General features: G+C 51.9%; 1 protein-coding gene across 2 annotated transcripts in view; it reads left to right on the top strand.

Moving 5' to 3' along the window:
- Positions 1–11,069, top strand: part of Poc1a (POC1 centriolar protein A) — a 72,205-nt gene extending 61,136 nt beyond the window's left edge. For both annotated transcript variants that reach the window (XM_028756741.1, XM_028756742.1), the window contains exon 11: positions 9,049–11,069. In XM_028756741.1, the coding sequence (XP_028612574.1) occupies positions 9,049–9,147 (99 nt within the window). In that variant the 3' untranslated portion in view covers positions 9,148–11,069. The remainder of the gene's footprint in view (positions 1–9,048) is intronic.
- Positions 11,070–27,203: the final 16,134 nt, after the last annotated feature.

A 27,203-nucleotide genomic window follows, 5' to 3' on the forward strand; every position in this document is an offset into this window, starting at 1 on the left:
CACCCAGCCCATCACGGACTTTCTAAGTGCCTCCATGTCTTGGAACGGGAAGGCTTGGAACTTGTCTATGAACAAGATTTATACAAAACCCTGCCCCTTATAGTACAGACACCAGATGTCTGACTGACAGGCTGCTTGAGGGCCAGCATTGACACCCTCAGAGTTAAAAGCCCCTGTGCAACAAATCATTTGATGTGGGCTGTGACCAAGAGCCGGGGTGTCAGGGAGGATTGGACTCAAACTAGTGGCCTGTCCCCAGGGAGCTAAGTTGGCCCCTCCAGTTCCTAGTCACCTTGACATGTGACTGGCCAGGCACTGTCCACCATCAGCAAGACAAGGCTTCCTATATATCCATGTGTGTGTACACATAAGGATATGTACCAAGAGACGGGTTGATGCTTGCTAGCAACAGGGTAGAGCCAGGACAGACTGCCTACCCAGCATCTGTACTTTGACTTAATAGCTCAGACGACCTCACACCAGAGAGAGACGCCCCATTCATCACTTCTGTTTTAGATGTTGAGAATCTGAGTAGAGTCAAAGCCATGCGATAGGGAGATTCATTCCACATTTTCTGTCTTTAAAATGAACAAAGGAGTTAGATGTGTGTAGCACAGTCCAGGTCATGTGTTTGGAGCCAATGCCCATCCCCAGAACATTCTCCCAGACCTTCCCTTCCACTTTTACTCACAGTGGTGTGCCACTTTTTTTTTTTAATGACACCCCTTAGCCTCTAATAGAGTCCTGTATTTGGGGGGAGGGGTACTGGGGAACCCAAGACCCTCCAGAAAGACCTCCTAGGGGAGCCCAAATCAGCCCCAGTCCTGGAAATGATTAAAAGCAGTTTTCTATTGTAGGGGAGCTATAAGAAGCCATAGACCTCCTTGCACCCCACTGGCTCAGACCCTCCTAGGACTGATCACAGGAAACTTTCTTTGGAACTTCAGTGTGCCCCAATATCCCAAAGCCCAGCCAGGGCAAGAGCCAGGGGCATCATGTTGCCCACAATACACCCTATTTCCACCCCCAACAGTATGTGTTGGATAGACAGTGAGTTGTTAAGTGAGTGTGGCAGTAGCTCTGAGAGCTGTATGTTACATACAAGAAAACTAAAGCCCTAAGTCCAGTAACTTAGCCAAGACCAGTTGGCAAGCTGGTCAAGTTCAGATTTAAGCATGGACCATCAAAGTCTGGATTTTGTTCTTTCGTCATATAGGCCAAAGCTTCTCACTGAGAATCGCTGTGACATTTCCCAGGGGCTGACACCCCTGCTGCAGCCACACACAAAGGAGAGCAAGGCAAGCCCCAAACATGAGCTGGGGCCAGGAGGGGATCCTGGGAAAGAAGTTGTACCTGGGCTTCAGGAAGCAGTAGTGGCCACAAGTGCCATGTAAATGTCATACACATAAACACACACACACACACAGGAGTCTGATGTCTCATGTAGAAAGGGGATGAATGTCTTAGAGGCAGTGGAACGGATGAGAATCAAGGATCACCTAGGACAGGAGTCACTAGGAAGTTGACATGTGGGTGTCGGGGGGACAGACAGGAGGTAAACCTCAGAGCATAGCAGGGAAGATGTGGGTCCATAAGGCTGGATGCAGTGTGTGCTGGTGCAGAAGGAGCCCCTTCTCTACAGACCCCTGCTGTGGCTAGCTTCGTTGCTATGAGACAGCCGAGTGCTACCTTCTGTCCAATGCTGCTGTCTTTTCCTAGCCAGAGTGGATCTCTGTCTTGCCCCAGACTAGGGAAGATGTCCCAGGCCCAGGCTTCCCTACTAGACTTCAGTTACTCCTCCTCTTGCCCAGGCAGAAGGCATGTAACTGGGTGTTGGCATTCCACTTTCATCTGGCTGCCTGGCTTAGCCACCTTGCTTACTTCTGTGTTACCTGCTTTCCAGCTCATGGAGCAGGCCCAGGAGGTGTCCTCCTCTCTGGAATCTACTGTCTCTCCCAAGAGGGCCCAGGTTTGGACCCTCTTGTGAGGCTCCACTTGGAATAAGACCTAGTCACAGGAAAGTGCCAGGGTAGGCAGTAGCTGCTGGGAAGAAGGTCCCCAGAGCTGAGTGGGGAGTGGGGTAACCGAGGGAAGCTGCAGCGAGTCCTGCACATGTGCAAACCCTCTTAAGAGTCTAGCCATGTATCTGAGAAGCATAGCTAGAGTGGCTGGCGCACCGGGTGCCTAATAGTTCACTTCTTTCTTCTGCTAAGATATATATCACTTACCATCAGTGATGGCAGAACAGTTTTGTCAAAACTCAGCCCTTCCAGATTTGTGCTGGTCACAGGAATGTCTAGAAGACCTCAGGAACCAGAGTCCCTTGTACTGCATGTAATAGGTGCCTGTCAAGGGTATGGTAAGAAGAGCTGTTGGATATCCTGAGTAGGTCAGAAGGACCCTATGAGTGTCTGTGATACTTCCACAAGAGAGGCCTTCTGCACAGGTGGTGGCAGTGGCTGAAGGAGAAACAGCTGCTAAGTGTGTGATTCTGAGCGCGTGTTGTCAGTCTGTGTTCTGAAGGGCCTTCCATCCCTCTACTTGTGGGACCAGGGGGCTAGGGACAGGTCTTCAATCAGAGTTCCTTCAGCCACCAGCAGACACCATTTTATCTGTCCTGATGGAACCTGCTCTGACCTGTGGCTTAGGAACACAGCAATAGGAAACAGGAAGTGGAGGCTTCCTCCTTCCCTCCCCTTTTTGCCTAGGACCCCTATTCTAACTTCTTTCTTTCCTTTTTTAAAAATTGTTTTGTTTTGTTTTTGTTTTTAAGATGGGGTTTCTCTGTATAGCCTTGGCTATCCTGTAGACCAGGCTGGCCTCGAACTCAGAAATCTGCTTGCCTATGCCTCCCAAGTGCTGGGATTAATGGTGTGCTCCACCACCATCACCACCCCCCAGCCCTTACTTCTATCATATATCTCTTCCTACCCAACCACACTGGGCAGTACAGGACCATTTGCCAGGTGTCCCTTGGCCTTTCCACTCATCCTGTGCTTGAGAAGCACCACAATCTGCCACCTTGTGACATTTGTCAATCTCTCCCAGAAGCAGCAGCCTCCCCAGCTACAGCCTGAGGCCCAGAGACCATTATGTCAGGGGCACCATCCCAGTGAGGAAGACATTCACAGAGCTCTGCTTTCTTCTCGTCTCCCCAAACACACAGTAAAATTGGCACACGCCTTTAATCCCAGCACTTGGGAGGCAGAGGCAGGTGGATTTCTGAGTTCGAGGCTAGCCTGGTCTACAGAGTGAGTTCCAGGACAGCCCGGGCTATACAGAGAAACCCTGTCTCGAAAAAAAAAGAAAAAAAAAGAAAGAGTTGTAGAAAGATGCAATATAAACCCACCTTGAGAAAACCAGGCCAGAGAGGGAAAGGGACCAGTGAGACTGTAGAGGAGGTCAGTGGTGAGGAGACAGAAGACAGGCCATCAGGAAGTAGAAGGGACAATAAAAGGCCCACATAACCAAGGGAGAGAGCACAGGGTGTCAGAGGCCACTCCCTGAGGTGGGGGAACAACCACACGAGTTGTACCTGACCATTTTCACTATATGGCCTTCTCTCCACTATGGTCAAGTTAGGGGGACTCTGGTGAAGGGTTCTGAATATCTTCCTCTTCATCCCTCCCAAAATCTGGAATATTTATACCTTCCCATGTTATGTTTAAAGAAAAAAAAAAGTAAATTTAAGAAACTATTTTAAAATTTTTTTTAAAAAGGAAGAAATCTAGTCTCAGGGTTCTGGACTTTTCTTACCCCTCCTTAAAATGCCCAGAGAACCTTTCTCTGGGAGTTTGCAGTGACTGCCAGTGCAGTGTGGCCACCTGTGAGGCCCTGTGAACTCGCCCTAGCTTCCTAGTCACACCAGTCAGAGAGGCCAAGAGTCTCTCCTTGGTCACCTCAGGCCAGCAGAGATACCCAAGCCCAGGCTCTGTGCCATGCAGGGCATTGGGTCTGGCCACTGTGGCTTCTTGGTCCTGTCAAAGACAAGGCAGGAGCTAGATTCGGCTATTTGGGGGTTGCAGAGCTCTCTTGGGATCCTAGCGGGCCTCAGCAGACACCTCATAACTAACGCTGGCACAGAAAGGCATCTATCAAAACGACCCTAGTGCTACGTTTCTCTGCCACTGGGGCAGGGGAGCCCAGTGCCAGACATGTCAGGCTTGGTTGGCATTTTGGTGCAGCTTCTGTGAGAATCACCATGGTTCTTAGGTGACTAAAAATAAAGACTGCCACTTTCAAGTCAGTTCCTTTTAGACTGTGTAGAAGGCTCTTCAGAGTGTTACATAAAATGTCTTACTCGCCTTGAACTGTGAGTGGAAGAAGCCGCCTGTGCCTGGGGAACGCTGCCCTAACCGGAGGCAGATCGCTGTCTCCCTCCCCTTGCTGGAAAATCAGGATAGAAATAGAATACCATTGTTGAGCCTATCCTAGGAGGATTTTCCTCCAGAAGCCCACGATGAGTCACACTGGCAGCCCCACCCCCTGCCCCAGCTCCTAAATCCTCACTTGCTGCGCTGAGCCAAGGGCTGATCGAGCCTCTTGTCACTGTGCCCTTGGGTCTTGTCCCCAGCACCTTACTCCTTTCCTCCTGTCCATTCACCTATGCTGGGCAGTCCCTCCCTGGCCATCTTCCGCAGGGCTCAGCCTGGATTGTCCCCTCCCTCAGGGACTTGTGGAGGCACTGTCCTGTCCTCCTCCTCTGCCCCTCTGGCTCTCCCAGCAGTGAGGATTGACTCAGAAGCACTTATTCTGCTGTTCACTGTGCCTCCTCTAGACCTCTACAAGCCCTCCTATGTCCCTCCTTCCTCTCCCGGGGACCTACCTCCCACTCCCCGTCTCTTCCTGGGCTCTCTTCTCTAATCTGAGTCTTGGCTCACTCTCCAGAGAGTTCTCTAATTTTGTGTCTTTTCCTCCAGGGCTTCCCTTTCTCCAGTCTGACCCACACCCACCCCTCACATCCTGATTTCACCTTGCCTTCCCACAGCTCTCTGCAGCCCTCCCAGACTATTCCTGGGCACAGTCACATCCTCTCACTCTTCCTGCTGCTCTGAGGGCTGTGCGGCCTGAGGCTCTCTCTCCTTGATCCACTGTGTGAGCTCCTGCGGTTGTCTCCCTTGCCTGGTGAGCTCCTCCCCAGCTCTTGCTCTTGCCTCACTTCCTCAGGCTAGCCTGAGGCCAGGCAGGCCAGTACAGCCCCTGGCCAGAGTAAAGCTTGCTGTTTGTCTCTTTGAACCAGTGGGCACCTGTACACCCACTGACTACTGGACAAGATTGTCCCTGAAACACTACCTCATTTTTTCTTCCTTCTCTTTCTTTAATTAATTGTATATGTATGATGTACACACATATACACTCACACATATTCATGCTCACACACATGCCTGCACACGTACCACAGCATGCATGTAAAGGTCAGAGGACAACTCTGGGGATTCAATTCTTTCCTTCAGCTGTGGATTCTGAGGATCACACTCAGAATGGCAGTCTTCTGTGGCTTACCTGGGGAGCCATCTCACCAACCCAACTCTCTCTCTTTTTTTTTTTCCTCTTAATGGCTTCTGTGAAAATTCTAAGCCTAAGTGTTTAGGCAAATCAAAGACCATTTGACTGAGGTTTGGGGAGGGGATGCGAGCAATCTGGTTAGCCGGTGTGTGACAAGGCCCTGGTTGGCCCTGAGCAAACTGGAGTCAGGAGCTCTGGAGGCCTCCACCTTCCCTTTGGGCTGTGCACGCATAGACATTGGGGCTGGAAGTTGTAACAAGTGTTCTGCCCCTCGGGCACCTGCAACTTGGTTTGACACACATCCATCTGAGAGACTGGACCTGAACATAAATCACTGGAGGGCTTGGAAGGCCAGGTCTTATCTGCCTTTGTACTAAAGAACGTCAAGGCAGGTAGGCTAAGAAGTGTGAACTCCCAATATTGCAGGTGTACTTTTTTTTTTTTTAAGATTTATCATTTATGTATGTGAGTACACTGTAGCTATCTTCAGACATACCAGGAGAAGGCATTAGGTCCCAGTACAAATGGTTGTGAGCCACCATGTAGTTGTTGGGAATTGACCTCTGGAAGAGCAGTCAGTGTTCTTAACCACTAAGCCATCTCTCCAGCCCCCACAGATGTACTTTTATTAAGGTCTTATTCACATTCTGAGGGTCGGGTATGGCCGTATGTCTCAGCCCAGACAGATCAGGCCGTTTGTGACAGGAGACTCTCAGGGGTTAAAATGAGGTAGGCAGCTAGCCGCCTGTGTGACCAGGCTCCCTGCAAGGGCACTAGGCAGTCAGAGTCCCCTGGACACTGACACAGTACATACATACCAAGCCCTCTGGGTCCCCCACACTGATAGACATGTGCTCCCTGCAGGTAAGAGTCACACTATGAAAAGGCCAAATGACGTGGCCTAAGGTTAGTCCTTACCAGGGAAGCCCTAGATGTCCACCATAGTCCCCTAGATGTTTGTCCTTCCTCCTCTAGGCCCCACCAAAGTGGCAGCAGCCTATTCTGACTATTCCAGTGCTGTGGCCTATGCAGACCCCAGCCAGGGGCTTGCTTAGTTGCATCACCAGGCTGGGGTGTGTAATCCTGCTACTCAGATGCCCTGGTGGGGTCTTTCCACTGCTGGGAAAATGCTCTCCTTTGTAGAAGAACAGAACATCAGGCACTGGGGCTATAGCTGAGTTGGTAGAGAACATGACTCTAACATGCACAAAGCCCTAGATGTGGTACCCAGCACCTAACTGGGCACTAATCAGACATAGTGACTTGTGTATGCCTGTGATCCTAGCACTAGGAGGAAGAGGCAGAAAAAGTTCAAGGCCAACTTGGCCTACAGGAGACCTTGTCCCAAAACAAAGGAAAAAGAAGAAGAAAAAAATCTAGAATTTTTCTGGAAAGATATACAATTCCCATTAAAGTGGGTTACAGTCTCACGCAGATACCGCAGTGAACATCAAGAACATGGTTCCGGGGCCCAGCTCTGTCCCGGGGACCATTGTTCCCAGTGGAAATGAGTGCGTGTGTTTTATTGGAATGGGATCATTGAGAGGGGAAACTATCAGCAGAGGATCCTAGACAGCATTCTGATGTACAGAGATCTAGGAGGCCCCTCCTGCCCAAGCCCGTCCTTAAGGCTCAAAACATGGTAAGATCAAATGTATCTTGTGTCTTGTAGTTATCCCTGGTGGTGACTGCCACCCAGCTCCTTGACAGAATAGGCTCGGGGGCAGAGCAGATAAAGTGTGGTCAGATGCAAAGATGTCATGACTCTTCAAGCTTTCCTGGCAGGGAGTGAAGCTTGAGAAGCATCATGGCGGGAGATGAAGTCTGCCTTGCCAGGCATGGTGTTCTTGTCTCTCATCCCAGCACTGGAAGGCAGGAAGATTGCCACAAGTTTGAGGTCTAGAGTACATACATCAAGGCTACAAAGCAAGGAGTACCCCTTCAGAACTGTTCACAAACGTGTCCCCAGCCGGCACCCTCCATTATTCGATTTAATCTAATAAGTACACATTTAAGGACCACACTCCTGCTGGGCTAAAGTATGGGCCTCCCTCCCATGGAACCAAGTAGAGGCCCCCAGTACTGCCATTGGCCCAGCACCTCTTGTTTTTTAGATCCACAGTCTCTGCATTTGGAAAGTGGGTTCCCATTAAAAGCTTAAAAGCGGAAGAAAAAAAAGCAGGCAGAAAAGGAAATGCCATCAGTCCTGCTCCCCCACTGCGGCCTTGAGTCCCGACTGTCTGTCGGAAAGGGGCTGGAAGGAGACTGAGTCTGTCAGTGGAGTTTCACGGCAGCCAATGGAAACTTGCAGGAATGCTGCTTGGGCCAGCCGGGGGCTGTTTCCACTGCCACTTTTACGAGATGCAGACCCGCTCCTCCTTCCTTGGCTGGCCAACTTAGAGATGTGAGAAGTTCTTTGAGCTTGGCTCCTCCTGGGGGTGAGGAGGGGGTTCAGTTCATGTTCTACAGGCAGTGATTTTTTCAGGTTCTGTCCTATGACCCAGGGTACAGAGTCCTCCCATCCCTGGCCAGCTCATACAGAAGGGCCCAGCCGTCAGATGAAGCACCCTCTGTGACTGCTGACATCCACACAGGATCCTGTGAGAATTTATAGCTTCATTAAAGGGGAAACTCTTTCTTACAATGTCTGTTTTATTAAGTGTATGAGAGCTTCCTTTCTGCTGGGTCAAGCGCAAGCCTTCGTGGAGCCTCAGGGAATGAGACAATACCTTGGGAAACATGACCTGGCCTTTCTAGTGACAGTGGGAACCAAGCTTGGTGTGCTTACGTGCAGTGACCTTATCCTCAGTGGCTAGCGTGGCCCTCATGTATGCAGTAGGCACTCAGCAACCCTTAGTGGTAGAAATGAAATGACCGGCAGAGCCTGGAGCAGCTTAGTAAGTGTTAGAGTAGGTGAGACTCCGAGACCAGGCAGAGTACTGGCCCTCTGTGAAGTATATAGCTGCCCAAAGCCAGCGGAGGTACACAGATTTCCACAGCCATTGTGGGAGCCCTGTCTACAAGACTGGTCTTGGTCCATGAAGTACACATAGCCTTAGGTATGCTGGGTGTGTGCAAATGGTCCCATGTGGCATTGTCACTTGCCAGTGGTCACCCTCATCCTCACCCCCAGGTGGCACTGTCTCACTCTGTCCTCCTAGGACCCACACAAGTAGAGCCGCCACTACCGCGCACCCCACCCCCGGCTCAGGCAGGTGGGGTGGATAACACTCACTTCCCAGCTTTGTTCCCTGCCAGCCTTGGAAAGAGTGCCATTAGTATAGAGGGAGGGCTGTGTCCTAGGCAGGAGTACAGACTAGGGCTCAAAATTCCTTATACCGTGTCTTAGGGGAAGCTATGAGATCTGCCATCTGCCTTCCCTCTTCCTGGCCACAAACTCTAGAGACGAGCGCAGAGGGCAAGGCCGGGCAGAGCCCACTGGTGCGAAGTGAGGCGCCTGGCATTTGGGTGCCAGGCTTATAACGATCCCTATGGCGGCAAGGTAAGCCCTCCATCCTGAGCCTAATCCCTTTTATTTTGCAGACTGTGTCCATTCTAGAACAGCGGCTGACACTGACAGAAGACAGGCTGAAGCAATGCCTGGAGAACCAGCAGCTAATCATGCAGAGACCACCACCATGATGAGGGGAACAAGGATCAGGAGCTCAGTTGATTGGGGGGGACAGCAAGCCAGGGATTTGTACCAGGACTGGAGTAAATAAATAAAGGGATCCCACCTGAGGGAGCCACATCTTACCCAGTCTGGGATTGGGTGCCCTCCTCCCCACCCCCTTCCCACCCCACAAGTGTTGTTTGTACCTGGAGCCTCTTTAAGATAGTTGGGAAGCTCCCAGCGAGCAGAGCCACACAGAAAGGAGACTGGAGACCCAGAAGGCAGAGCCATACTAATTTAACAAAAAGGAGCCATTTGAACCACGCTGTTTCCTCAGAATCCTAAGATGGTGGCACGCTGGCGTTCGCACTCTCTCTCTTTCTCTCTCTCTCTTCCCCCCCTCTCTCTCACTCTCTCTCACTCTCTTTCTCTCTTGCTCTCTTTCGCTCTCTAGCTCTTTCTCATCTTGCCAGGTCTTCATTCACCTCACCTTCATCCTCCTGACTGGTTTCTAAATTGACTGCTCATTGCTTAGATAAGCCAAAATTTTTCTTTCCATTTGACCCCTTCCCCTGCCCAAAGCCCCCAGGGGGCCCACCTGGGTCAGGTTTGTTCAGGAAAAAAACTAGGTGGAATAGGTAGGTCCTTTGCAAGGACCTTAATTTCTGTCACCACATATATTCACCAGGACCCATGGCTTCTTCCTGTCTATATGCATGAGAGTAAAGGAATCTGGAAATTAAAACTACTTTAACTGATCTTTTGCAGGAATGGCTTGTTCTGGGTAAGACCTACTCAGTCCTCCCATCCCAAAGTCCCTAAGGGAGAATCACAGCAGCAGCGGGAGGTGGGGTTCTCAGAGACCAAAGACACTCTTTTGCAGCTGTTTGGGGTACTGGGGTGCAAGGATAGCCAAAGGCCCTGTGTACTACCCACACCCTCCTAACTGGCTCCGAATGGGAGGTGGAAGCCCCAGGCATCCTGTTTCCATTCATTCACAAGGGCTTCCAGGGGCCTCTTCCTCCACATCTGGACTGGGAAAGCCATAATGAGTGCTTTCCATGTCTGAGTTGCTTGTGCCTTCAGCCTTGAGCATCTAGGGACTTAACCAGTCAGGGAGGTCCTTTTCCCCTAGCTTACTGCCCTGCACCAAGGTGAGTCTCAAGTGCTAGAACTTCTCAAAAACTGTCAGTACCAGTGGTTAATGTAGTCCCAGCTCTTTCAGCTCCCCAGAGAGGCAGAGCCTGGATGGATGTCTTAAGAGTTCAGGCCAGCAAGAGGACCAATCTGTATCGATTTCTGATAAACCGTAAGTGTGGGAGTTTGCCTCCTCCAGCTTCCAATAGATGAGGAAAGCTGAATTCCAGGGTCAGACCTTGATCCTGCCCTTCCCCTGCTATACCCCTTAATACTGTGGTCTAACCTCTTTGAGGCTCTGATTGATAGAGTTTTGAAGTAATGACCCTGAGAAGCTGCAGTGTCAGGAGCCTGGTGGCCTCTGGCAGGAAAGCCACTCAGCTGCGCTGGGGATAGTAAGCACCCCATCCCATGAGCTTTAGCTGGCAGCCAACTTAAAGGGCACAGCTTGTGTGGCCAGCCTTGTCATCCCCTCCCTCCCCAATGCTGGCTCTGCCACCCAGCATGGGCTCTTCTGGTGGAGGCAGGGCAAGTGTAAATTTGGCCCACATGGGAAATGCCTTTAATTCCAGCACTCAGTAGGCAGAGGCAGGTCAAGATCTCTGAGTTTGAGCCTGCACTCACAGTGAGACCCTGTCTCACTCAAAACACAGGTGGGGGGTGGGAACAGAGTATCAGCGTCCATCATCAGCATCCATCCCTCCTTCCCTGCTTCCCTGCTGCGGGTGCCTGGTAACCATCTACTTCAAGCTTGGGCTGCCATGGCTTCCCTACCGTGATGAACTGTGAACCAAATAAACCTTTCCTTCCTGAAGCTGCTTTCCTGAGTATTTTGTCAAAGCAATGGAGAAAGTAAAAGAGCTGCTCAGAAGGTGCTTCTGCCGCTCACACTCCTCTCTCAGGGGAGCCATGTGACCGCAGGGTTCCCAGCCTACATACATGGCTCTTGGAATGAGCGGTGATGGGGGCAGATTTATGGAAGGCTAAAGCGTATTTAAGACCAAGATCTCGGGCTGGAGAGATGGCTCAGTGGTTAAGAGCACTGACTGCTCTTCCAAAGGTCCTGAGTTCAATTCCCAGCAACCACATGGTGGCTCACAACCATCTATAATGGGTTCCGATGCCCTCTTCTGGTGTATCTGAAGACAGTAACAGTACATTCACATATATAAAATAAATAAGTCTTAAAAAAAAAAAAAAAAAAAAAAAAAAAAAATCTCTGGTAAGGACTTTTTTTTTCCTTCTGAGACCCAACTCTGAACCTGCGTGGTTGGGGTGGGGTTCTACCATGCTCTTACCACAGGGCACTGACCAGCTGCGCCGCCATCTCCTACCCTCTGAAAGTTTAGCCAGAGGCCCTGTACAGGCTGGTTCTGTTTGTCAACGTGACACAAGCTGGAGTTATCACAGAGAAAGGAGCCTCCCTTGAGGAAATGCCTCCATAAGACCCTGCTGTAAGGCATTTTCTCAATTAGTGATCAAGGGTGGGAGGGCCCATTGTGGGTGGTGCCATGCCTGGGCTGGTAGTCCTGGGTTCTATAAGAAAGCAAGCTGAGCAAGCCGGGGGAAGCAAGCCAGTAAGTAACATCCCTCCATGGCCTCTGCAACAGCTCCAGCTTCCTGACCTGCTTGAGTTCCAGTCCTGACTTCCTTTGGTGATGAACAGCAGTGTGGAAATATACGCTGAATAAATTCTTTTCTCCCCAACTTGCTTCTTGGACATGATCTGTGCAGGAACAGAAACCCTGACTAAGACAGGCTCCAAATCTTGGATTTGAGTAACTGAGCTCCCAGAAAGGTGAACTGTAGCTCCCACAGCCAATGTGCCCCATACTTAGCCCTCTCTTCCTCTCAGAAGTAGCTAAGTTGCCATGGCCAGCTTCTCTGCGTTCCAGGCCTTGGACCTGCACTTCTTGTCAGAGAAGCAATGGTGGCAGGCCAGGTGGGCTTTGACAAGCACTGTGCCAGGAAGAAGTCACCAAACCTAATCACAGCCCATGGTTTCCTACTTTGCTTCTTTTCCTACTTTTGTTTTTGTGATAAAACATTCTGACCCAGAGCAACTTGGGGAAGAAAAGGCTGACTTGGTTTACACATCCTGATCACAGTCCATCCCTGAGGGAAAGTCAGGGCAGGAGCCTGGAGGCCGAAACTGAAGAGGAGGCCATGGAGAAATGCTGCTTGCTCTCCATGGCTCAATTAGCATTTTTATACAATCTAAGACCATTGAGGGCTGGGACCAGAGGGGGACTGGGCCTTCCCACATCAATTATTAATCAAGAAAATGTCCCCCCAGACTTGACTACAGGTAAGTCAGTGTGATGGAAGCATTTTCTCAATCGAGGTTCCCTCCTTCCCAAATGACCCTAAATCGACCCAAACTAGCCAGCACACATGGCAAGCCCACCTGCCCCTTATCTTTGAGTACTACCCCCGGGGGCATCTAACAGGTGGGTTCCAAGAGCCCCAAAAGGCCTGTGGTCATTTCACAGTCTCCATTGGAAGTCTCTCCCGGTTTCCTGCCTCTGTCCTGGGATCTCTGTCACCTGACAGCTTTGCCATGGCTCAGGATTTCTTCCTGGTAGTGGGCATCTGGGGCCGGGACAGAGCAGCAGCACAGTGGAGGTGCTGTTCCTCGTCCATCGCTCAGGTCCTGGCTCTGCGGTCTTCAAAAGTCCTCTCGGATTTCCTGACCTCTGTGAAACAGAGTGAATGTGGACAACATATGATTGTCTTTTACCTTATAGCCAGGTCTCTTTCCTGGCACTTGGCCCTTCATGTCAGTGGGGCAGGGGACTTGGATCCATGGTCCCTCTGGTTCTAATTCTAGGAGGCCTTCATTTCCTAATCCAAGAGCTCCTGCCACCGGCATCTCCAGGAGCAAGAAAGAAGTGTGAGGAGGTAAAAACTCCAAGCTGCCACCTCCTCTGCCGCAGGGAGGGCTAGCACAGGCTTCGAGGTGGATGTTTGTGATTACCCAGAATCCCGGAAACCCAGCCCGCTGAGCAAGCGAGCACAGGGTGAGTCATCCTCCCCTCATCCCAGCTCCCTGTCATTATCCTCATCTTCCTAATGACTTGCTCAAGATAGGCCCATGACAGCTCCAGCCTAAACTGGTGTGTGACCATTTGAGGGGGACCAGAAGCACAGGGGTAGTTTCTCACTAAGCAGCCCCACTCTACCTGCCCCACCCCACCCTGGGCTGCTGGAGAGTGACACCATGTTTGCTAAGGGAGCACTGACAGGCTGGTGGCAGTATCACTGCCCTCAGAGCATAATTCTACTTCCTGTGACCATGGCTGAATGGGCTTGGGGCCTGGTTCCTTTGCCTGAAAGACTAGCCCACTCCGGCTACGGCATTGTGAGCACTGTGAGTTCACTTCCACCACACTAAGGAAGTGTCCCTCTAAGAGCTTCACTTTGTCTTTTGGCCCAGGATGGGGCGCTCATGACTATGCCAGGATGGGCCTTGAACCATCCCTGGGTTCTTGCTGCCCAGCTGCCGGGAAACATGGGGAGACAGCCCCTCCTGCATGTGGAAGCACTCTCCAGAGAACCTATTTATAGAGCAAGGGGAGGTGTTCCCACTTAGGTGAGGTTACCACCCCAGTGGCCTGGAGTCAGTTGTGGAAGAACCCCCAGCCCCTACAAGTACCCCACCTCTCCCACTCCTACTTCCTGGAGAAGTCTGATCTCTGGGAGGAAGGGAAGAGGCCTGTTTTCCTACTGCTTCCTGTTCAGCCTCTGCTTCTCTCTTTCAGACACAGTGTGTGTTCTTGGAAGGGGTGCTTTAGTCTGCTTGATGGGTTCCCTCTGGTAGAGGTTGGGCCTTCAGGTCAGTGTCACGAAGGCAACATACACCCCAGTGCCTCAGCCATCTCCACTGGCACTTGGTGAGTTAGGCTTTCCTAAGCACCCAGGCCTGAGCGTTCCCTTGCTCTCAAGGGCTAGCCCTAGCAGATGGTAGGTATGCTCCATGCTCACACTCAGGGCTGGGATGGGATCGTGCGCTCAACGCTTGCACCTAGTGACCTCTCGCCAGCCCTGCTCAGGCTCCAGCATCTTGCCCACATGACAGCTCCTACAGAGTTTGTCTCTCAGAAGCCTCTAAACCTTGGAGCTGAAAGTAGTGTGTTACACTCCTGCCCTCCAGATAGCAGCTCACATGCGCCCACACCTAGGCCTGCTCTCTGAAAACAAGGTACATTCTGTCCCAGTAAACGTGGCTGCTAGGGACTCTGCCAGGAGCTAGGAGTCTGACCTCTGTTCTGAGGCTGCCCCTGGAGTGTGGGTTGTGAGCATCTCCCCCAAATAGTTGGGATGCACCTAGAGTGAGGCCAGTCATGAGCTCCCTCATGGATGCTCACAGTCCTGTGAGAGGTGGCTAATCCCCTGTTGAGAACCAATGCCTGATCTGAAGGAGACAGAAGTCCCATAGACCTCTCTGATGGGAGTGGAAGTCTCAGGCAGTAATGCCAGGTGAAGACTACCAACATTCCCAAGAGCGTGAATCTGTTCTCCTCTTGCAGATCAACAGAAAGCCCAGCCTCAACCCAAAGCCTTTCCAACCTTCCTCCCATGCCTGCCCCTGGCAGCACAGCACTCAAGCTGCAAAGGGTCAAGCAAAAAGAGAGCAAATAATAGAAAGCTTGTAAGATGCTCATCCTACTCCTGCTCAGCCTCCAAAGACAGGCCAAGGGGACCCTCATTTTCACACACACACACACCCATGGTGTATTCTTCACTGCTCAGCCCCAGGGTTCCTGCAGCCAGGAATGCAGGACCTCATCTCTGAGCTTTCACAGAGTGAAAACAACAGTAGCCTTGTTGGCTGCTGAGACAATTCACCGACTGTTGGGGGGGGGGGTCTGCAGCGAAATAAGACCCACACCCCAGGGAGTAGATAGGAACCCAAGAGGCAGGCCTGTATTATTGGTGCCCCACCCCCATGCTAGCCAGCCTGGGCTCAACTGGAGTTCGGCCAGAGTTCCTAGGAGGGGTTCCATTATGCTCCACGATGTCTTAGAGGTTGCTGCCCAAATGTCACACATCTTTTACTGGGCTCCACCACCCACCACAGACCAGCATGGCCTCTTCCCAGTGGGACTTCCAACCATCAGGCCAGTCCAGGTGCCTCCACACAACCGCATGTGCCAGGCCTTCCCCTGTACTAGTGAGTGCTAAGGTGAGGTTCAGACTGGTGATTAGCTCCTCAAACCACCAGGCCTGGCGCAAGGACAGGACTTGAGGAGGATAGCTCTGTCACTAGTCACTGGAAGTGAGGAGGCTTCTATCTCCATCCTCTCCTACCCACTAGGTTCTATATCTGTAAACCTCTGTGGTCCAGAACCTAAACAAGCAGACCCAGGATTTTGGCTTTTTCTGTTTAAGAGAAGAGCAGCCTCCTGGGGCCTCTTGCACCACCCCCATCGGACCACTGGCCTGGGGCCTCCTGCGGGGGCCTGGGAGCCTGCCTGCCAATCTGGGGTGCGGTAGAGCTTCTGGGGACTGAGCCTGCCTTGGCTTCCTCCACAGCCACATGTTTCCAATCCCTTCCCCGGCCCCTCTCCCCCGCCCCAGCCCCTTCCCACTTCCTCTCAGCCATCCACTCCATGTGGAACTTATTAAGAGACCCTCAGGGCTCGTGTAACCCAACTCTGGCCTGGGCTTGGGGAGAGTGCTCTATCCACAAGCTGCATTCGGAGACTCAAACTCCCCATGTTCACCCCACAACATCTCTGTCTGGCCCTGAGTAGCTCTAAGCCAAGACCACAAAGAACTGGCTATGACCAAGAGTCAGCCGTGCTGAGGAAGGAAGTACAGCCAGGCCATCTTGGCTCTTCCTGTCCTCTCCCTTTAAATAACCCAGCCTCCTCAGTAAACCTCAGCCTCCTCAGCAGCCGGGTTAAGAGCCCTGATCCTAATGGGCAACTGGACCGGTGTAAAGGCAAAGTTCAATGTCCCTGAGGGCAGATTTTGAGGCTTCTTCTAAGCCACTGGCTTGATGACCTTCAGCTTCCTGTGTAAAAAATAGGAAAGTCCAGGGAATAAATCAGTGTGTGTAGACTAGCCACCAAGCAAACATAAGGCCACATTTGCCTGAAAGCCCATTCCATGGAGATTATGCATACATGCATAGATAGATAGGTAGATAGATAGATAGATAGATAGATAGATAGATAGATAGATAATAGATAGATAGACATCTGATCTAATCACTCTGATCACTAGACTTTGGGAAATACCAGGATGAGTGTGTATAGCTGACACCCTTCCTTCAGGACTTGTCAGAGCCTTCAATGCATTCCTATACAGTGGAATTCTTTCCAGATGTGTGACCACATGACCGTTTATGTAGAGGTGTACATAGCGAGCCCTAGAGTTGTGTGGAATCCATTCTGGAAAATACTACAGTGAGACAATCAGAGGCCCCTAATAAGAAAGACTCCTGTGGATCCAAACAACTATTTTCTTCTGGCTCTTAGGAAAGGTAGACACTCAATGGTGACAGCTAAGAAGGGAGCAGGAGACGTCTATGGTCAAGGCGAGAGACTGAAGGAAGCTTCGGTCAGGCCAGGGCCCCGGTGACTCTCTGCCTAATCTTCCTTCCTCGTGGGAGAACAGGCAAGTGGGCGGAACAGCACTGGGTGCTGAGGCCTGGGCTGGCAGGCAGGGCCTTTCCCATGCAATGAGACCTGCACAGGCAGGCCCAGGGTGTTGGGAGTGTCCGCACTGCCACCCCACGGCAATATCAGCCTGGGGATGGGGCAGCCACTGGTTCAAGGTTCAAAAGAGTTCCTTTGTCTCTGCTTCCCACCCAGTTGGGGCCAGCCTCTGCCCAGAGTCTACTCTATCTACATGCTGGCACAGGTGCCCCTCACCCTTCCTGGATCTCTGCTCTAGGTCTCCCCACCAGGGTCCTCCACTAGTCTGCCCTGACTAAACACAAGACATACAAGAGGCATAAGCAGGGAGGGCTCGGCCTTTCACACACATGTCCACCAATCCTGTCTTGTGGAGGGTTTGCATGGCGTCTTAAACCCACTTTACAGAGAAAGAAACAGGTTGGGGAGAGGCAATGGTGGCTTGGGTGGGCCAGCTACCTTAGCTTGGGCTTCAGTTTCCACCTCACTCTGTCTCCCCCTGCTCTGTCTTGAAAGTCACAGCAAGGGCCTGGCAGGTGTCTGTACTTGATCTTATTGGTGCAGTCTGACCAAGCCAAGACTACTGCTACATATAGAGAAGGGAACAGAGTCTGTGCTCAGCCAGCCCCCTTGACCACAGAAGGCTTCTCCAGTATCAGAACCTGTCAGGCTTCCCTCTTCCCTAGGGGAGTTAGCTAGGCATATGGAGAGATGGAGGGCCACGGGCTGGAGCCCCACTTGGAGCCATCCAATTGACGGCATAGCTGCATTTTTTTTCAGCTCTCCAGGTCTTTGTGCTGTTCTCGGGAGCTGCCTGGGAGTCCCACATCTGGGCAGAGCCTGGGCCCTGAAAAGTTCAGCCACTTTTTGCTCTGAGTTCCTGTACTGGGGCAGAGTTCCTGCACTGGGGCAGTGTTCCTGGGCTGGCTATTGTTTCAGAATCTCTGCTGAATGCCTATAGTCAAGCAACTCCTTAGGGCCCTTTCCCCTGCCTTAGGGCCCAGGTAGAATGTCATGCTGCCTGGGGATGGGGTCAGAGCTGTGGTTCTGTTGTTGTTTTGGTTTTGCTGTCCTGCTCCTGCTCTTCCTCCTCTTCCTCTTCACTTTTTATTTTTATGTTTTGAAGGAGGCAGGATCTCACTTTGTAGCTTTGGCTGTCCTAGAACTCATCATATAGACCAGGCTGGCTTTGAACTCACAGAGATTAGAGATCACCTGCCCCTGTCTTTTGAGAGCTGGGATTAAAGGTGTGTGCTACTATGCTTGGCTCGTGCTGTCTTCTGAGACTTTCTGACAGACACTTCATGAGCTATCATAGCTAGATGCCAGGAGAAAGACGGGACAGCTTCTAGCAAAGCTCGCCTCTTGCCCAGCCCATCTTCACATCAGAGAGCAATCAGAGCTCACTGAATCTCTGCCCTGCCAATAATCTTTTGCATGTTTCATGAGGTGGAAGGGGCCTACCTTGGGAGGGACACCTGCTGATGTACAGGAGTAGGACTGGGTGCAGCCAGCCCAGATAGCACGTCCTCCCACCCCCAACCTATTTCCTGGTGTCACCAACCTGGGGTCAGGCCACCTAGCTCCAGGACAGCCCAGCTTGTGTGAGATGTACTAGGTGTGACACCTGGGACAGGGACCTCAAGCCAGCACCCATGTCTGGGCCAGGTCAGGTGGTTCCCAGGCCATTTCCCTAGCATCATCATGGTCACCGTCATTGCCACCATCAATGCCTCATAGGAGGGATTCCTGAAAAACAGGGCTGCGTAGGTTGGTAGGGAGGGGAACAGACAGGCCCAGGCGACAGGCAGATGCTAATGAGGCAATTAGGCCTAGCAGCTACAGAGAGACCTGCCCACCCAAGACAAGCCCAGCCCAGGCCCCTGGCACATCCGCCAGCCCAGGCCAGGTGCCCTGGGAATTCCTGGCCTGCTCCACCCTCGCCACCTCAGAGGTGGGACTAGCTTCATAGTCAAGAATCTTTTCACTCCAGCATCCCTAGTTCAAAAACCACGGTGAGTTTAGAAAGCTAGAGCCAGGGGACCTCTAAGTCCATCGCTACTTTTTACGAACAAGTTTGAGGGTTTAGCGCGGGGCCCCAACCCATCGGTACTCCCTGGCTGAGGTAACCATAAAAGGACCTGAAGCTTGATGCTAGAGGCCAAGGATAACATGGTGACCAGTAGCTGCCGGCAGCCAAATCCCCTACACCGCAAAGATGTTCAGGGTGGGGTCATGGCAATGCTGCCTCTAGGGAAGGACAGAGTGCTTGCGATTTTGGAAAGGGGGATACTTCAAGACAGTGACCCCGTTCCCTCTCTGCCCAGCCTACCTCTGAGGCCCAAGAAAAATTTCAGCAGCCTACCTGATTCCCCTGGCTCTCTGAGGATGACTTCAGTGTCAGAAGATGGGGCATCTGGCTGAGTCAAAAATCCTCCACACCCCTCTTTCAGGTTTAAAGGGTGCTGGCTGGTATGGACCTGGAAACCAGGCTCAGGACCCTAAGGATTTGACATCCACAAAGAGGCTAGAGTTCTGGTCCAGCTTGTGGAAGAAGGGTATGCCATCCTGTTCCTGGCAGGGGAGGGAAGAGCTCTGACAGGAACTTGAGACCCTGCCACAGGGCAGAGCTGAGGCTAATGGCAGGGAGACTCTAGGCTCCAGGGAGTCCTACTGAGCAGCTCCAGTCAGATCAGATGGCACATGCTGAAGGCCACATGGGGAATGGACGCTAGAGGCTGCCAGAGTTATACCATGCCACAGGGGAGGCCCCAAAACATTTTAAATCATAGGAGCACATGCTTATGGCTGACAATGTAGAAGCTTGCTAGGGTGGGTTCTAATCCCAACACAGCCATTTTGCGGGTATCTACTCAGGTCTAGAAGGGGACAGAAGAGTCTGGGGAAGAAAAAGAAGGTAGTCAAAGGAAAAACCTGGAAGATAAGTTCTTAGCAGAGGGAATGATACAAACCCTGGCACACCCATACATCCAAGCAAGAACCGGCAGAGGTGTCTGAGAGCTGGGTAGACCTTGTCAGAATCTAGCCAAAGGGAATGTGGTGGGCAGCTGAGACCCTGAGGTAAAGCACAGAGAGTCAGAGCTAGACTGGCCACAGTGGTGGGGGATGGGAGTGGGATAGACTATGCAGGGGCAGCTGAGGCTAGCTTGGACCTAGGGCAAGATCAGCTCACTATCTTCGACGTGCTGGGGGCAGAGCCATAGGGCTGGAGACAGGAAGGCTGAAGAGAGACTGGAGGGACCCAGGGCAGAGGTCAGAAGCCTGGGCTATGGAGTAAGAGTCCAGTGGTCTCCAGGTCGTAGGTACATTACTCACATTTGCTGTAGAAGTAGAAAACCGTCCTGCGGCCCTTCTCTCTGTGGGGCAGCCTCCCACTCCCAGCCTTCCCCATTGTACTGGTCCTCTGACCTGGGGTGTTGGGGGCAGAGCAGAGGAGCCTGGAACCAGATGGAGACACCTGGCAAAGAAAGAGGAGTTCTAGACTTTAGTCCGGGCCCAGGCCTTGGCCACGGCTTGACTTGTGACCATGGGCCTCAGTTTCTTCATCTGTCAGCAGAGCTGGCAGCATGCCCAGAGCTGACACAAAGCCCAGATGCAAGGCCAAGAGGGAATATGTTAGACACAGTCAGATGTGCACCTGGCCAGTAAGCCCAAGGGGACTGGTGTGTGGGAACTCATACTGGGAGCCCCAGGCAGTCTTCCACCCTCTCCCTAGCCCGCCCTTCCCACTTGCTCATGTTTATATGTTTCCTTCCCATCACCTGGGCCACCATGACTCATCCCAGGCCCTGTGGGTATATGAGTAACTGGCTGGGACCGGAGCCAAGCCAGTGGGCAAGACACTTCCCTTCTTGTGCCTCAGCTTTCCCATCTGTAGAACGGTCAGAGCCCTGCTCCACTCACCTCATTGAGAAATATAGGGCCATCGCAGGGCTGAGAAGGTGAAAGCAAGAGATGCCATGGAAAGAGGGCAGCACAGGCCTCACTGACCCGGAGCTGACCAGCCAGACAGTCCCTATCTTCTCAGAGAGACCAAGAATTTGGGATGGCAGGTGGGCCTGGCTTGACAGTGGCTGGCAGGACTGTAGGGATGAAAGGGACCAGACCCAAAGGGACCAACTGTCTTTAAATGGGTAAAGGATGGGAACTGCTGGACCCTATAAGGGACAGTTTGGAGCTTTGAACAGATCCTACTGTGACCAGGCAGAAAAACTGCCTGAACAGGGGGCCCCTCAGGAACTAGAGATGTGATGGGCATTGTGGAATAGATATGTAATTCCAGCAGAGGGGATGAGACTGGTGAGGTTTGAGAGAAGAAGGTTTGTTTTTGCAGTACCAGGGCCTGAGTACGGAGTCAGAGGACAACTGTGAGAATCGTTCTCCACTTCTGTCACGTGAGTCCCAGGGATCCGACACATACATACTCCTAACCTCAGCATCAAGTGCCTATATCACATGAGCCACTTCACCAGCCCCTACTTTTTATTTTTCAGCCAAGTTCTCACTAAGTTGCCCGAGCTGTCCTACAGTTCACTCTATAGTCTAGTCAGGTCTTGTGAGCCCCCCACCTCAGCCTCCTGGATAGCTGGAGACTACAGACTTGTGTCACCAGGACTAGCTGCAAATAGGTTTTATGTTCTTTTTCCTATCATAATTATTTGGCCTGGTAATGTTTGCTGTAAAGAAGGTGAAGCCAGGGTCTGGCTTAGCAAGAAGTACTGCAATTGACTAGTAATGTCTGCATGGAGTAAAACATGGATGGCTGCCCCATGCAGTCTCCTGCCTCCTATTTTCCATTCTCAGACTGGCCTCTGGAGATGGAGCCTGTGGCTGAGAAAGGCATACTCTCAGAGTGAGTGATCATGGGGATTCCATGTAAAGAGGTTCTGCCCTGTTCTTCTGGGTAAGGAGGACTTACATTCATCTGATCTTACCTGAATGCCCATTCCTCTGTCTTGTATCTTTCCCAGCACAAAGAAGGCTCTCCCGAAGTGTTTGAGAAGGAGCAGGTGAAAGGCTAGCCTAAGACATGGCTTTTTTCTCTCTCCTCTTTGCTTTTTCAAGGCAGCTTTGGTGATCAGATTCCCACAGATTTCCCAGGGCCATCACGTCCTGTGCTCTGACCTGGACATGGCCCTATCTCTTGCTCTAGTTATTTGTTCCCCAAGGCTCTGCATTCTCACCTGCTCTGCCCACACATCTGGGCAGATGTGGCTCCCAGCTACCCTGTGCCCTAGGACTATCATTTGAGACCAGGAGGAAGGCAGGGGGAAAGCCAAGGGTAGAGTCTTTAAGAACTTTAAACCACTGAGACCTTAGAACTAGCCAATAGGAGACAATGAGTCTGGTGAGTGGGGGTTGGGGTAGGAGTGTAGTTCCCACTGGGTTGGTGGGACAGCCCCTCTGGCCTGTCTGCCCTAACAGGAGCAGCAAATGCCAGAGAGGGGGACTGGGTACGTGTATGCATATAACAATGTATGTACACATAGTCTATCTTTTCTACATGCACTTAGGTGCCTGTGGTATATACCTATGATACGTATCTATGAGATGTGTGTGTGTGTCTCATAGGTAGATCCATGTCTTGGGGGCTGTGTTGTGTGTTCTTGAATGTATATGTGTATATAGAAAAAACATATGAGCATGTGGCAAGAGTTCTGTTAAGGACTAGTCTTTCACAGATCACTCCTGGCCTACTTGTCTGGACATCACCTCCCCAGGTGAGTGACCCACCAAGGACTGAGCAAACTGACCAAGGCTCAAGGGCAAGCAAAGCGAGCGAGTTTCCAGTGGTGGCATGGGGAGCTTCACCGGGCACAGGGTGGCTGTGCCAACAGCAGCAGGAATCATTGACGCACTGTTCTCACTGCCCTAGCCCCGCTCACTTCTCATAGGTGATGGGAGACAGGACTGCTCAGAAGCCAACTCTCTTAGCTGGAATCACAAGATACACCTATAGGTCCAGTAATCAGGAGGCTGAAACAGGAATTGTTATTTGAAGCCAGTCTGGGCTCTAACCCAGACTACGAAAGAGATATCTTGTCTCAAAAAACAAACACAAACAAGAAACAAAGATGGAGGGGTTGCAGAAAGGAGAAAGAGAATGTAAATAGGAATTCAAATTCACCCTAAATACATCTAGCATCTTTGGAGGACAAGAAAGTGACCCAAGTGACCCCTCCCTGCAGGTCATGCCACTCAGAACATAATGGTCCATCTTGAAGAAATTCTCAAGCACCAGAGGAAGTCTGTTTAAAGCATACTTTTCTGTTTAAGCACAGAAGATGCTTAAACTGGCACAGCAGCGGAGTCGCCAAGCCACACAGGGGCTAGGGGAGCAGAGGGGAAGAAGCAGGTTCACACCAGTTCACATCTGTTCTTGGGGATCTGCAGCTCCTCCTAGAAACAGCAAAAGTTAGGAAATGCCCCGCATCATGGTCAGGCTTGTCTTCCTCCGTCATTCTGGGTTGAAAGTGCACACACAGGGAAGGCAGCTTCAAACGTGCCTCGCGGGTTCCAGGTAATTAGGGATGAGACTGGGACAGAGGAAGTGGGTGACCAGAGATGCCACTGGGCATCCAGACTGAAGAAGTCTGTAGGGGTGTTGCCTGGCAGCTGTGATGGAATGGAGACCAGATGGGGTCAAGGGTCCTGGAAGCTCACAGCAGCTGGATCAGAGGAAGCTTCTGGTCAGGGATACCTAAGCTGAGATCAGAGAGCAGACAAAGGCTAGGGGCAAAAAAAAAAGTCTACATTTTTGTAGTCTATGGTTGTTGTGTAAGAGTGTCCTGTAGGATTAAAATACTCCATCCTGCAGGGAAGCTACTTAAACAGGAAGGTAAAAAACTCAAAATAGCTTCAGGAAGTCCCTGACACCGACCAGATTCACTTGGCCCCTCCCAGTCAGAGTAAGCGATAAAAGCTGAGCAGCTGTCTAGGAAGACCAGAGGGGAAAGGTAAAGAAGACTTTTGAGATCAGAACAGCTAGCTGCCTGGAAGCAGCAGAAACCAGCTGAGCTACCTGGAAGAGGGCTAGAACAACTGAGTCACTTGGAAAGCACACTCTCCGACCTGTTGAGATGCCTGCAGGCTGTGCAGTGGGCTCCATGTTCCCAGCTTTTGTGAACTCTCACCTTTGCTGGAGTGGGCTTTGGTGACACAGCTGTCTTTGAGTCATTTCTGCTCCTGTAAGTAACCCCAATAAAACTCATGGTTCACCAAGTTGAACTTTGGTGGTGTCCATACTTTAGTTTGTCATAAGCTTCCTATGTGGGGCAAGCAGATGTGTTTGTTGCGATCTCCTTTAGAATTGCTGTCGCAATGGTACAAAGGTCTGGAAGTGTGGAAGAAGCTCTGACTGCAAAGAGCTAAAGTAAACCCACCTGCATACCACCTTCTGGGGTCTGCTTATCCCAAGGATACAGATCTGTGAGGGAAGCCTTTGCTCTTCCTTTCCCTCAGGGACATCTTGGTAAGCTAGGCACTTCTGTGAGATGCAAGAGGGACTAAAGAGAATGGAGTACCAGGTTCCTACCAAAACAAACAAAAACAAACAAACATCTCTTTCAAGGGCCTTCTCACAGTATCTTTGAGGGAGGTTCACAGGTACTGGGTGTCCATTCAGAACCAAGGTTTTGGGGCTTTGCTCCAGCCTGAGTGGGTGATGGAGGTCCTGATCCTGCCAGCATCCCACAAGCTGCTTTTGCTCTTCTTTGTCCCAGCCCTTTGTCTCCACAGTCAACCCCTCCCCATATGGTCTCCCTCATCCAAACTCTGATGCTTTTTCCATTCCTCCTGAGTACACCCCACCCCCACCCAGAACCATCTCCAGTTCCCAGCATCCTGCAGATGTGTGTCCCTTCGAGGGACTCCAGAGGGGAAAAGCTAATGTAAGGAATGGCAGGGCCCCTAGCCTTTCTCTAGGTCATGGGGTGGAAATATGGGTGCACCCAAAATGTGTCTCTTTCAATGGAGTCACCACTGGACAGAACCCAGCCTAATTCCCTCCACCTCTCATTCCAAGAACCTCAGAAGGTTCTGAAAACCTTGGTTCTGAATGGACACCCAGTACCTGTGAACCTCCCTCAAAGATACTGTGAGAAGGCCCTTGAAAGAGATGTTTGTTTGTTTTTGTTTGTTTTGGTAGGAACCTGGTACTCCATTCTCAGAAGCAAGCGTGCCTGCACACAATGGAACCCAGCCTTGCTTGAGGACAGCAGGAGACTCTTACTAATGTGACTCTGGCCTGCCCCTCTGGAAGTGTCTCCCTAACAGCTTGTTAGTAAATCATGAAATCATCTAAGGAGAGGCACTAAACTCATCTTTCTCCCAAAGAGAAAGGTCTCTGGGTTTGATTCCCAGCACCACGTGGTGCTGTAATTACAACCATCTGTAATTCTAGTTCTGTGGGATCCTATACTCTCTTCTGGCCTCTGTGATACATGGACATACAAGTAGAGAAAACACTTAAGTCTTTTTTTTTTTTAAATGAAAAGAAGCTGGCTGAGAGGTGGTGGTTCATACCTTTAATCTTAACACTTGGGAGGCAGAGGCCAGAGGCACCAGGCAATCTCTTGAGTTCACGGCCAGCCTGGGCTACCTAGAGAATCCTGTACACAGAGAAACCCTGTCACCACTGCTCACCTGAATTAGCTCTTGGCAAAACTGAGACCAAGAAGGGAGAATGGTACTCAGGATTTACCACACATCACGAAGGGGCAGGACATATAGGGACTTACCACTGGGACTCGGAAGCTGTCTACAAGCAGTGTCCAGTGCAGTTCTTCACATCTACAACCCGTCCTAAGAAGGCCATCCTTAGCTGCCCTACTGTGACCTTTCTGAAAGAGAATGTAGAAGAGAGCTCCTGCAGCTGAGAAAAAAGCCCTGTAAGTGGGAGATGGGGACTGAAACTGCAGCCCAACCGGACACCACTGACACCGCAATCTCGGGTTGGGGTCAAGATGACTCCGAGATCACTAGCCCGGGACAGAGTGAGGGACTAAGTTTCATGTTAGGCTACCCTGTCTGTTAAAGCGAATGCACCCAGGGCTTGGGAGGAACAACTTCCTCCAAGGAAAGACCGCCTTGGTACAGTCAAAAATGCGCGGTAGGTACAAGGCACGCTTGCCGCCGGAGTCCAGCGCCTTTGTTTGAGACCTACCTGCAGATCCATTTACCTCCTTAGCCCCACCCACCTGAGAGCCTGAACACCACGCTGGGCGAGACCCCGCCCACTTTCATCTGGGTGGACCCGCCTCCTTTCCCGCACCCTCTTTCGGCGGCGATTGACTCTCTGCCGAGCGCGTGCCCGCCTACCGCGAAAGTTGATTGGTGCATGCAGAGAGGTAGGTGAAGGGAAGCTGATTATGGAGCGCTCCCTCCCTCCTACCCGCCCCAGTGGGAAAGTCACGTGGCGCTTCACTCCGCGCTAGTCACCACCGCACTTGTAAAAGCTTTCTTAAAGTGCTCGCGTTCCCTTACCCAGGGATGATCCTTTCAGAATTCCTCTAGTTTTGCTTGCGGTGTGTGAGAGCGGTCCTTGAACCATCCCCTAAGTCACCTAGGTGATGATACCCTCAGCAGATCTCAGCAGACCCTCCAACTCAGGTCTGGAACTTATAACCATCAGGGGAGGATGATGCGGTCATCTGAAACTAAGACCGCCTAACAGAGCAGGACACATAGTAGGAATTCAGTTTTCATTTGTTGAATGAACGCGATCAGAGAATGAATGAGGATAACAGACAAGAGGAGGGAAGATTGGCTCCGGGTGACCGCCCCACACACTCCAATCCTAAAGAAATTCTGCTCCTGTAAATGTTAGGTGGGGTCCCAATGCAGCCTTTCTGCAGGGCACAGATCTAGGCGCTCAGCCAGAGGGGATCTGCGAGGCCGCCTTGACTCGCCCCCCTGGGCAGGTGGTAGCCAGGTCCTAGCTAGGCGGGACCGCAGGAGCCGGCCGAGGGCGCTCCCGCGCCGCTTGCGGGGGAGGGGCTGCGGAGGCGCGGTGCCTTTAAGCCCGGGCGCCGGCCTCACGGCCCCGCCTCCCGGAGGACGCCCGGGCGCGCGGCCGCCGGAGCCGCGGTTTAATTGGGGCTGTCAGGCCGCGGCACGCGCGGAGGGCCGGCCGGGCGGGACTGAGGCCGGAGGCTGGGAGGCCGGGGCGGCGGGCGCGCGGCTCAGCGGGAGGCGGGCGCCCGGAGACGCGGCTGGGGCCAGCGCGGCCGGGGCGCCGTCCCAGGGCTGGGTTGCCCGGCCCCGGCCCCGGCCCCGGGATCCCC

This window comes from Grammomys surdaster, unplaced genomic scaffold (assembly GCF_004785775.1).
Source record: "Grammomys surdaster isolate TR1022 unplaced genomic scaffold, NIH_TR_1.0 126131, whole genome shotgun sequence".
In the NCBI taxonomy this organism is placed as follows: domain Eukaryota; kingdom Metazoa; phylum Chordata; class Mammalia; order Rodentia; family Muridae; genus Grammomys; species Grammomys surdaster.